General features: G+C 29.1%; 2 protein-coding genes across 2 annotated transcripts in view; one reads left to right on the top strand and one right to left on the bottom strand.

The window, feature by feature from the left end:
• Positions 1 to 243: 243 nt before the first annotated feature.
• LOC123296321 (DNA polymerase nu-like) lies at positions 244 to 4573 on the top strand. The gene is made up of 7 exons (XM_044877781.1): positions 244 to 496; positions 1697 to 1938; positions 2167 to 2297; positions 2373 to 2395; positions 2525 to 2845; positions 3936 to 4105; positions 4421 to 4573. Exons 1-7 carry the CDS (start codon positions 244 to 246, stop codon positions 4571 to 4573), a joined length of 1293 nt encoding a protein of 430 aa, XP_044733716.1.
• Positions 4574 to 6282: 1709 nt separating this feature from the next.
• LOC123294693 overlaps positions 6283 to 12757 on the bottom strand; it is a 35235-nt gene continuing 28760 nt past the window's right edge. Inside the window, exon 3 of the mRNA XM_044875813.1 lies at positions 6283 to 9379. Within this exon, the coding sequence (XP_044731748.1) occupies positions 7858 to 9379 (1522 nt within the window). The 3' untranslated portion in view covers positions 6283 to 7857. The remainder of the gene's footprint in view (positions 9380 to 12757) is intronic.

Raw genomic sequence — 12757 nt, forward strand, 5'->3', positions numbered from 1 at the left:
AAATGTGAACAAATTTTATTATCAATTTCGTCTGATGAATCCGATAACAATGATAATAATACAATCTCAATTCAAAAATATTATTCCATTACCGTTCCACCAAAAAATTTAGATTATTTGAAATTATTCAATAAAATTTTTAAATTATCTTGTCCAAAATTATGCTATGATTTTCAAGAATTATTACTAATTATTTTTAATAATTTCGATTGTAATTTAAAATCGGTGATTACCGAATGGGAAATGATTGTGGATATTCAAATTGGATATTGGTTATTAGATTCAAATAATATTGTAAAATGTTTTAATGATATTTTAAACTATTTGAATGTTCAACCCTTCTTTGATATTAAATCGAATGATACGATTCAAAGGGGATGTTATTATTTGATGTTATTATCACAAGTTTATGAAAAATTAACTAGTATGTTAATAATGTATGATTTATGGACGTTATTTATCAATTTAGAAATGAGATTGGTACCAATACTTGCAGGTAATTTATCGAATGTTGTTTCAATATAGAAATTAGATAATATTATAGGGTGTTTCAAAAGATTTTGTCCGTTTTAATGTGATTTGTTTTTGTAGCTCCATATCTTAATAATTGTTTATTCTATTGTGTCGTGGTATACAGGATTTCCTTTTTTTTAAGTTGGCATATGCTTGAAACTCGATAAATAAACTTAATCGAGGAAAATGCTTCAAACGAAAAATGTTAGTTTCAAAGGCACACTTCTTATACCGGCATCGAATTCCATCTAAGTTTTCAGATTCAACTAAAATCTCACTCTGATTCATAACTGCCAAACATTAGATGAACGCTTTAAGCTAGAAAGTTGTTCTTTATAAATACGCAAACATTTTTGTTTAAAAATTTTTTTGGTTAATCGAATAGTTTAGATAAAAATTGATAGCAAAAATCTATAGCTTTTTGTGCGTTTGGTCATTCAATTTGAACAAAAATCGTCTTTGTAGAAAAAAGAACCACTTTTATTGGATTTATTTGAAATTTTATATTCGAAGAGTGCCTAGATTTCGCAGAAACAATAATACGAAATAACAATTTTGGGTAAAACTTTTCAATCAATGCATAAACTGTACGGTTTGCGGAAAAATGTTTCGAGCAAAAAATGTGATTTTTTAAATCAATTACAACTTTCTAATGTAAAGTGTTCATCTATTGTTTACCAGTTATGGAGCAAAATGAGATTTTCATTGATCTTGAAAAAACGCACCCTGTATATAATAACTCGAAAAAATCCGAAGACATGCGTTGGCTGTGTAGCTACGAAGTCATTCTGTATCGGGGGGTAAAAACTGCACCAGGTGCTGTGTATGTCAGGTCATTGTCAGTTTCGAACAACATATGCTTTGTATGTTATACGTATGTACACGCATTATTAAAAAGTGAGAGGTGTGCACGAGAGCTTGCGCACAAAAAACGTAACGAGGTCATTCAATTACTAGATTTATACTTCAGAAATCGTGAATGGACAAAAAAATTTTTATTTGGGTCCCTTAAATATTACCTTAAAACTGATCAAATTTATACAACGTATGACACCACGGTATTTTTTAAAAGATGAATACATTCTTGAAGCTTTGTGAATGGCTTTCTTTTGACGAGCCTATCAAAATTTTTTCTACGGTTGTTTTCGAAAAGACGGTCTATTATTTTTCCTGATTTATTTAGCAATGCGGTATCGTGGAATTCGAGTAGATCGTAACTCATTAGAGCATATTAAAACACAATTAGATGATGAAATCAAAAAAATTGAGTTAAAAGCTTATACAATTTGTGGAAAAGTATTTCATATAAATTCCGCTATCGAATTACGAACAATATTATATGATGAATTGAAATTAGATCAATTAAATGGCGTTAATATTAAACGAACTGACATTAAAGGAGCGAAATCTACGTCTGAATCCATGGTAAGTTATTCTAGACACAATAATTGGTTAAGAGCAGTCATATTTTTAAAAATCGTAATTTAGCCAGTTACGAGTTTAGCTGGTTCCAAGTATTTTATTCACTGAAAGTCCTATTTATTTTGATGAAACTGGAAGTGACGACAAACTCGTATGATTTGGCGACATTGCGATTTTTTAAAATATTCGTGTTTAGGGACTATTCTTTACTTCTTTTGCGCATATTTCTAGTTGAAAATGTTAAGAAAATTCCATCCATTACCAAACGTAATTATGGAATATCGTAAATTAAATAAAATTCAAACAGGTTACGTTGAATCATTGATTCAGTGGATTCAAGATGATGTTATTCATACAACTTGGTAAGCGAAATTCTTAAAATCAAATAATTAAGGCTTCTTGGTGGAAAAATATTTAGCTTTGATATTTCTTCATAGGGATCAATCCTCAGCAGCAACTGGTCGATTAGCTTAAAGTAATCCTAACTTACAATCAATTCCAAAGCAAAATTACGTCATTACTTCAGAAGGTAAGATTATCCGGCTCGAAGGACCAGCGAGTTAATTAATGAATGAATGTGATTTTTTAGATAAAACAATTAATCTACGCAATCTGTTTATAGCAAGAGAAAATTATAAATTTATTGTTATCGATTTTCAACAAATTGAATTTCGTCTATTTGCGCATTTATCGAAAGATCGAAATTTAATTGAAATTTTCCAAAATAATACGGATATTTTTGTAACACTCATCGAACAATTACAAAACGAGATAAACATTGTTGATATTGATCGTGATACTGTAAAACGGATTTTGTATGCTATCATGTATGGAGCTGGACCGATCAAATTAAGTCAAGAATTAGAGATTGATGTAGAAAAAGCGAATAAAATATATTCTTTTATCATTGGTATATACAAAGAAATGCAAATTTTTTATTTTGTTTTTCAGGATGCCATGACGTATCCTGGTGGGAAAAATATTCGAAGAAAGAATAAGTTTTAATAGTTTAGAAAACTCTTAGAAAATTTGAACAAGTCTTAAGAACTGCGAATATAACTCTGAATTTCTCAACGTTTTGGACTACTCTAATTCCGAGTTATTCAGAGTTCTTAAGACTTTTTCAGAGTGTTCAAAAACTTATTAAGACTTATTCTTTCTTCAAATATTTTTTCCACCAGGGTAGTTATTAAGGGAAGGGAGATTGATTTAGTAGATTTCGGTTTTTTTTTCCAGAAAATTATTAATATCGACAAACCTGGGGAAAAGTTGCCCTATAATGATCCCCCATGAAAAAATCTCATTTATAGCCAAACATACCAATTTCTTTTGATTTGTTAAAATTTCTATTCAATATTTCTCAAAAGGGATCGTTTTACTGACCTTGTAAGAATAGGTGGGTAAAATGATCCCATTGCTCTTTTTACTAAACAGTTCGCATAAAATATTAACAGTTCTATTATATTGCATCAACGATTAGTATGAAAACAAAAACCACTGATAAAATCATCATAAATCAACCCATTCAAGACCCGCCACATGATGGGGGATCATTTTATCTATTATAATTTTACATACAAAATAGGGATCATTTTAATGTATATAAAGGGGATCATTTTACCGACATATTTAAATATCGTCGTAAAAACTGACCTTAAAATTTGTTATACGCCTATCAAAATGTGCTATAACATTATTAAAAGTCAACAGAAGTCATGAGTAAAACAACCAAACGGCGAAAGCTAACACAAAAAAGAAATTTTACGTTGAAATTTGGGTCATAAGCAGTAAATTTAATATTTTTGCTACAAAACACAAAATATTAATTTGATCACGTGGAAATTTAATCACTTGAACGGTTAATTTGATCACGTGGAAGCCATCTATCGATAAATATACTAGATGGCTTTAATGGTTCACTTAAAACAACTAGGGATCATTTTACCCTAAGGGATCATTATAGAGTCTTATCCCCTAATTTAGACTGTATCATTTTTTAGGAAAATTTTCGGTTTTGAAATCGTTTCCTAAGGATGTTATTGAAGAATGCCGATCTCTTGGATATTTAAGATCATTAACTGGTCGACGTCGATATTTCCCAAACATTTCGAATTCAAATTTTCAATTACAGTTACAGTCGGAACGACAAGCTGTTAATTTTGTTATTCAGGTAAAATAAATAAAAAAATCCTGCGGGCAATAAAAATTTGGTACCTTGGGATACTGGGCAGATATTAATAACCGCGAGTTCCAACTCGTCAACTGGCATGGCGATAATAATTCGCACTAATTAAAATAAGAAGTGGGCTACTGATTTCAGTAGTTTCAATTTAGACTACCAGATGGCAATTGTACTTCTCATTTTTAAAGACCAATCAAAATATTCAAATTCAAATCAGCGATAAATTAAAACAGGAAGTTAGCCGCTTTTTTAGTAGTTCCAATGTAGACCACCAACCAATTTCAAAGCTTAATGTTTTTTTAGGGTTCAGCAGCTGATATTTGTAAATTAGTAATGATACGAATTGAAAATATTTTAGCTGCAAAGAATTACGATTGTCATTTACTTTTGCAAATTCATGACGAACTTTTATGGGAGATTCATGACACTTGTTTTCAGGAAGCTACAAGTGCGTAAATTTATAATAAAAATTAAATCTTTTAGAATATAAATATTAATCTGTAATTTTATTTTTTATAGATCTTATCAAGATATTATTATCAGATTTAGAATTATTGTGCGGTACATTTTTTAAATTATCTGTACCATTTCCGGTCACAATACATTGTTCTAAAACTTGGTCAAATGTTAATATTTGAAATATATTTATTAATTGGACAATAAATTTTAATTTGTTTTTAATTTATTGGAGCAAGTAAGATTTAATCGTATTCCGTAAATTATATTAAAATATTTTCATATTTTTTTTAAGATAATAAATTTCGCTCCGAATTAATTTGACCAAAAAGTCGATTATTTTCTTTGGAAATCGAGTATATTATATTTTTGTAATTAATATAGTTAATACCAAAATAAAGAACATTTAAATCTATATTTATGTGTATTTTTGTGTACAAATCATTTGAGTGTTCTTAGAATTTTTCCTAAGATGGAGATAATCACAGATTGTCAAGAAAATGTTCAATGAGCAATCGGTGGCTTGAACTGGTTTCAGCTAGTGATTCGAGAGGGACAATTATCTGGTTATTTACCGGTAAGTTATTTGGTTAATTATACGGTAAAACAAACTTCTGAATGATAATTAATCAAACATTTTTATAACTGAGAGTTTTATTTTTCAAAATTGAATCTTTTAAATAAATTTTATTGATTATTTATTCAATTCACTTTTGAATAATTAATAAAACTAGAATAAGGAATACAAAATTTCATTTTATATTTATATATTTATGCTAGATGGCATTAAAAACTTCCTTGGTTAATTTTCCGGTAATTTATTAGCAGTTTATTGGTAAATTAAGTAAAATATATATTTAACTGGTAAAATCGCATCCCTAGTTTCAGCAACCGGGAAAACCTGAATTATATATCAGGATATCTTCGGTGACTTCTTTCGAAAAATTTGCAGCACTCGCACGGTTGAAAGTTGCTAATACTTATCTACCAAATGGTGTAAAATTATAAATATTTAAAAAAAAAGACCATCAAACGATTACAAAATAACAATATTGTAGTGTATAGTCATAATTTTTTTTCATAGTCGCCTACCTTTTACATTCACATAATTTTTAAAACCAGTCTGATTATAAACCCACAGATGATTCCATTTACAGTTGTCCATCAGACAGTACGGAGTTTTATCTTAGCAGAGATTATGGGAGGAAGATCTCACCAAATTATTATGGAGTAATTCTTAAAAAGTAGAAATATATTAAGGCTATTATGTACAAATTTTAAACATTCTTTGATTGGCGTGAAACTTATTCATTATTCGAAAAAAAATTTATAAAGAAAAGCGGTTTTCCTGATAAGAATGGTTAACGTCACAATTAAATTTCAAGCAATGTGATATTATACCTTTTACTCTATCGATTTGAAATTTGGATATTTTTATTTTTCGAAAATCCTGTTAATTTTACCAATTTTCATTTTTTACACGTAGGTAGGTACAGTGGAATAAAAAAATCTCTATAGTTCCAGGTAAAATACTCACCCAGGTGAAAGAAAAATTGCAATATAAAAGGAAAATTTAACAAAATCAGTAAAAATTTCTAATATTTTATGTTAATATTTAATTTATTTATTATTTTATTTACAATAAATTGATAATTATTTTTTTTTTTACAAATAATATTTTCATATTTACATAAAAAATAAACACACAACAAAAAATATATATTAAATTTTTAACAATTTACAAGGAGGGAGGCTAGAGCAGTTATTTATTGTCTATTTTATAATTTTCACCGTTTCAAGGTTGATTTTTGTAGTTCTACGCATGGTTTTCATGCTGCATCATTTTTTGCCTTCGAAAATCTCTTGAATTTGATTTTATAAGGTTTGAAATTAAAAAAAAAAAAAATTGCCTTCTGATATATCATATTTGACAATCCTACTATAAGAAAGACTTTATCTACTCTAGCTAAAGTCTGTTAAATCTATTTTACAAGAAAAAGAAAATAGGATAACGTACAAAATTTACAAGAAAAATACTATCAAAAATTACAAATATCAACAACACAGGAGAGAATCCTTTTAAATAACGATAGGAAACAGCTGCCAAAGCTGCCTTCCAGACTTGCAAGAAAAAAAAACAATGTATATTGTGGTCTCACTTCAAGTTTTATTTAAAAACATAAAGTGAGATAAAGAATGGATTTAAACTTAAGAAATATTTGAGAAGCTTTTTACTTTAAAATAAATTCGATTCAAATCTATTTCGAAAACATTTAAAATAAGGTAATGGAACGGGTCTCTACGATGACCCACTTAAAAAAATATAAGTATTAATTCATTTCATATTTTGTGGGCATGCGTAAAAGTATAACTGACAAAGAGGCAACCTCACCTAGACACAAAAACGCTGCCATGTTAACGTTGAGTTTTAGTTTTCGGTGACATAACAAAGTGAGTACATATTTTATAACTGCAAAAGAATGACATTCGCAGATCGCACTTTATTCCTTAATTGTGACGTTATATTTGAGGAAGTTTGAAGGAGTCGAAAAAGTTTAAATTTTGCATGAAGTAATTACAGAAGCGATTAAGTCGCGATGATTTAGTTTGATCTGCACTTTGGCACTGCTTGATTATACATCTCTTTATGGGAAAAAGTTCTCACAGAGAAATTAACTGGTAAGCCAGTGATGTCAAAAAAATGTTGGCAATTAGCAATGATCTAGCCGGGCAAAAAATTCAAAATAAATGCTGTTTATGAAAAACAAGTGAAATTTATAAAATTTAAAAAACCTCCGACAAATTTTTGGGCTAAGAAACCCTAAACTGGCAATTGAAACTCTCCATTAAATTAACTTTTTCCTTAGAGATTTCTCCAAACTGAACCGATTTTAAAGATCATCGCCTATTTTTTAGTTGTCCCGGATACGGAACCCTAAACTCGCACTTGAAACATAGCTAAGAACACTCTCCATTAAATTAGCCTGGCAGACAGATATAGCGGTCAAATTTATAACACCTCTTGTTTGGTTCGGACGTTAAAAACATTGAATAGGAGCCATTCATAAAATAAAGTTTGCAAAAGGAAGAGGGAGTATTGCTTAGCGTGACGAAATATGACGGGGGGAGGATCCAGAAGAAAACGTGACATTCGCAGATCGCAGTTTATGACGTGATTGATGAATAGCCTCGCAACAAAGGACCCTAAAATTAAAACAATAATAATATTCTATTTGTACATTTTTTCAAAAAAAAAAAACAAAAAATAGGTATCCCTATAATTTTTAAGAATTAATTTTTTGCTGTTCGTGACTATCATTAGCAGAAGATATTAAATCTTTCGTAACTATTTCAACATTTTTTGGCATTTCTAAAATATCTGATAACGATACTTGTTGGAATTCCGGTTCCTTTTTTGTATCATTATCATTTTGATTTGATAAATCATCATTACTGGCTCTTATTTCAGTGATTAATTTCATCAAAGTTGAATGATCACTTGACTGTGTATCAATAAATGTTGGCGATACTGTGGGTATCAAAATTTCTGGTGTAGGAGGTGGTGTGTTTGTGATACGTTTCTTTTCCTCAAAGCATATAGTCGGCTTAAAATTCTCAACACAAATATTTACACTATCAAGTGTTTCAAGTTTATCATCGGTGATTCTAAAATCAGTATTTTCCTCTTTTTGATTTTTACCATCTATTAAATTTTCCGATGGTTTTAAATTTTCGGATGGTTTTAAATCAGAAGAATTACGTCTAAAATTTTCGAAATTTTTACTATCTGTAATATTCTCTATCGACATTTTCGTTTCGTTTTCGTAATTTACCAATTTCGATTCATTTATAGCATCAGAATTACGTTTAGCATTTTCCTGATTTTTACTATCAGTTAATTTTTCACTTTCATAATTCGTATTATTTAAATTTTTCGTTTCATTTAGTATATCTGTTGGTATATCAATAATTTTCATTGCTGAATTACGCTGTTCATTTTCCATATTTTTATCCAGACCACTATCTTTACGATGTTTTCGTAGTAATGAATCCGTTTTTCGTACCGGTGGAATCGGTTTGTATAATTCATTTAATTTATTTTTGTTGACCGGACGTGGTAAACTATTATCATGTGGTTTATAATGTTCGATCACTCCTAAATCCCAATCTTCAAGACCACCCCATGAATCATCACTTTCCGCTGTTTCCGAGTTAATTCTTCGACTTAATTTTAATTTATCAACCAATTTATTTGGAAGTAAAGAACCAAAACTACGACATCGCATCATATAATTTTCTAAACGTCCAATTTTCTTATTCTCTTCAACATTACGCTGTTTTTCATTAAACTGAACAGTGACGTCATCTTCGTCTTCGGTTTCTTTCGCGATACTTAATTGTAGCTCGTTGATATTCGGCAACGAAACAGTTGAATGATGTTTAACATGTTGCTTATAAAAACGATCTTCGTCAATTTTGCAAACATGTTTACGTTTGATAACTTTTGTGCATGGCTCTTCGTAAACAGGTTCTTTATGGCTGTATATATCATTGTATGTTTGCTCGATGAGTTTTTGACGATGACGTCGTGGTGGGGGGATTGGTGTATGAGGATTTATTAAATCGGCGAATATACTTTTTATTTCTTGTAAACTGGCTGCTTCTAATTTCACATCTTGCCATTCGTTATTTGCAGGTGTATTTTGATTTTGTAATTTGATTTCTTTTTCATTGTTGAGTCCCGTATGTTGGATTTGCTGTTTGGTTATTTTTTGAGATTTGAAATCTTTTTTGCTATTTTCGCATCTGGAACAATAAAAAAAATTTGTTGATTATTTGAAACTATAATTAGAACAAAACAAGCGGGGAAGAACACCTAATATATTTCTTTAAAGATATATGTTGATATATGCTTGAAACTCGGAAAATAAGTTTTATCGATAAAAATGCTTCAAGCAAAAAGTGTTGGATCTATAGGCGCACATCTTACGCAGACATATGACTTGATCTAGGTTTTCAAGCTCAATGAAAAGCTCACTCTATTCCATACTTGCTAATAGATAGATGAACACTTTAAATTAGAAAGTTACAGTTACTGAAAATTTCCCTAATGAAAGTTTTTGAGGGTTGAAGTGAGAATTTTTTGTAATTTAGTTGTCAGAAATGAGTTCGTATTTTGATATCTTCGAAGCTATCTAAATAATCCAAATGCATCAATTATCTAAATGAAGATACAACATAAATAAGTGTTTTGTAATTTACGATCCGTATCACCCAAAAAAAACAACTGTAAATAATTAAAAATTATAAAATATTTCAGAAGAATTTAATTTAAATAAAAACAAATGCGTACTCAGAAGTACTTTAAAAGAGGGGCTTCGAAGACATAAAAATAATTTTACTCTTTACTATTGCACAATTTTCCTGTTTATAAAACTACTTTTAAATAATTATACGTTATAATTGTTAAAAAATTCACTTTTAATGATTTTATAGAGGTTTAAACGATCTTTTGAATGAGTTATTAAACAATTATAAACAACTAAAAATTGTTTTAAGGAAAAACATTTTTTTTTTTTTAAATCATAATATTTTCTGGCAATAAAATTGTAAATATTTAAAAGTATAAATAGTTTAGAATATAATTATTTTGGAGTAGAGAAATATTAAAAAATATTAATGTTTTTTTTTGTTAAGTTATATTTAAAAGTAAAATTTAGTATAATTCATAGAAGCTTAGAAAAATTGAAAAAAAAAAGTTAGCGTAGAATTATTTAAAAGTAGTTTTATTTAGGTAGGAAAATTGTGTAGCAGAAATATTATAGCGTAGAAAAATAAAAAATATAATTCGTTTCCTAACGACTTATAATTTCTGATATGGGCGTTTGAACTACATCTCATTGTGGCTACGTGCTTGAAATTATGCAAAATGATATAAAAATTGTTAAAATTAAAAAAAAAATATTGTTGCATGATTATGATTGTAAACATATGGTACTTATTTTATGATAATAATTGACTACAATTATAAATATGAACGAACAGAACAACCTTCTGGATTTAGAGCTGAACGAGATACCTATTTGCACTCATTCAAACAACAAATACAAGTTTATTTATTTTATTATGAGATGGAGGACATCACGTTGAAAAATGGAATGCGAAATGTAAATAAAAAGTCGAACGTAAAAGTTAAAAAATCTCTATAAGAGCATTTTCTGCTTTACTGAATTCAATTATTATATCAAATAAATGAAATATATATACGAGGTATATTCAGTTTAGTCCCAAGTTTGTAACGCTTGAAAATATTGATGCTACCAACAAAATTTTGGTACAGGTGTTCATAAAATCACCTAATAAGTCCGTTTTCGGTTGTCTGTCTGTGTATCTGTCCGTTTGTCTGTCAACACGATAACTCAAAAATGAAAAGAGATATCAAGTTGAAAGTATAGCGTGCTTAGGACATAAAAAGTAAGTCTGAACAATTTATTAACAAAAATTGTCAATCACAAGTTGTAACAGATAGAAGATATCTTAAATAACGTAAAAACAACAAAAAGACAATTTAACTGGAAGCCAATTCCCATAAGATTTGTGCGTGGTCATTTTCAAAATTTCAAATCAATACTTAATTCTCGAAACTCTATCTCGTGAATGGTATGCGATTTATGGTCTTGAGTTTTTTTAGGGAAAAAAAAGTGATACGTATTGAATATTGAACATTCAACAAAATTATTTATGGTAATTATTTTAAAAAAACTTTTAAAATGTATCTATGAATGCTCAAGCAACCATGATATACATTGTTTTGTCATTTTGATTTGTCGGTCTATCCGTTTGTCGGTCTTATGGCCTTTGAATGTATGAAAACAATGAAATACAAAAATTTATTTTCAAACGATCACGGACCCATAATTTAATTAATATTTCCGATTTTATATTGTTACTAGCTGTTACCCGCCCGCTTTGCGTGGCGTAAAATATACCCGCTTTGCTGGGCAACATCCCCACTTGCACCCCTCCCTCCACATTTCCTCGCGTTGGATAACATTTTTGTAATGTACACGTCATGCTCTTTTATTTGATACCCCACTTAGGTATATTTGTAAATATTCGATATTTCCTTCCCACTTTCTCGCTACACCTTTCTACCCTCCGAAGGTTAAAAAAATTTCTAAATGTAATTTAAAACATTCTGACCAAGTTTTGAACTATTAAAAGCCATAATTTAAAAATATGAATTTTTTATTCATGAACACCCCCGCAACCCCCCTTGTGGGTGGAATTTCGTAAAATCCGTTCTTAGCTGACCTTTACTTGGCAAAAGGAATATTCCTGCCAAATGTCAAGTCTCTAGGTCTTATAGTTCCAGAGATATCGTGATGAGTGACTATCTATATAGATCTATAGAAAGTCTCCTATATATATATAGAAGATAACAAACAAATGTTGCAAATTTTTATTTCTAACATATACAATGCCGTGGAAAGTCATATGTCCATCATAGATATCGAAGTTTTTTTGTTCTCCTTCCGAATTTACGAGCCTTTAGCTATGGCCATGTTTTGAACTTGAACATAAATGTCTATATGGTCAAGTATGATTTGCATACTAAGACAGAGAAATAAGACAAAAAACAATCAATCTGCTTAAAAAATCCAAGTTTTCTCACCGGGATTATCTTTATTTAGTTGCTAAAAATTACCCATAAGTTACAAAAATATTCAAGGTCAAAGGTCGCGAAAAAAGGTTTTTTTTTTTTTCAAATATCTCGCAAAAAAAAGTATATGGCAGTTCTAGTTATTGTAAAATTTGAGTTAGGTAATTTTTTTAGTTAGGTAATTTTACATAAAAAATAAAAGTTTAAAGAAACTTAAAAACACGCTTTTGTAACTAACTGAACTAAAATGTAGAAAATAATTTTTTTTAATTCCAAAAAAATCATTTTTTGAACTATTATTGATTTATCAAAAATTCAGAATAAATATGGTGGGAGCGCAAATAAATGTATACATGTTCAGATATGGTAATCGTCAATCCTGAAAATACTGATCAGGATAATCAAATAAACCTTATAAAATTATTGTATTGTCATCGGTCCATGTTAAGTTTCCAAATTTCGAGTTAATCCGACGTTTTGAAGGGGGTCAAAAATTTTCCCTAACATACAAATTTACGTGC

Source organism: Chrysoperla carnea, chromosome 3 (assembly GCF_905475395.1).
Source record: "Chrysoperla carnea chromosome 3, inChrCarn1.1, whole genome shotgun sequence".
Taxonomy (NCBI): Eukaryota; Metazoa; Arthropoda; class Insecta; order Neuroptera; family Chrysopidae; genus Chrysoperla; species Chrysoperla carnea.

What these genes read in the sequence shown, in the direction of transcription:
- LOC123296321 (XM_044877781.1), top strand. Translation starts at nt 244, where the DNA reads ATGATTGTGGATATTCAAATTGGATATTGGTTATTAGATTCAAATAAT. An exon ending in GATGTTATTCATACAACTTG is followed by an intron (nt 2,298 to 2,372) that starts GTAAGCGAAATT and finishes ATTTCTTCATAG; the next exon opens with GGATCAATCCTCAGCAGCAA. An exon ending in CTGTTAATTTTGTTATTCAG is followed by an intron (nt 4,106 to 4,420) that starts GTAAAATAAATA and finishes ATGTTTTTTTAG; the next exon opens with GGTTCAGCAGCTGATATTTG.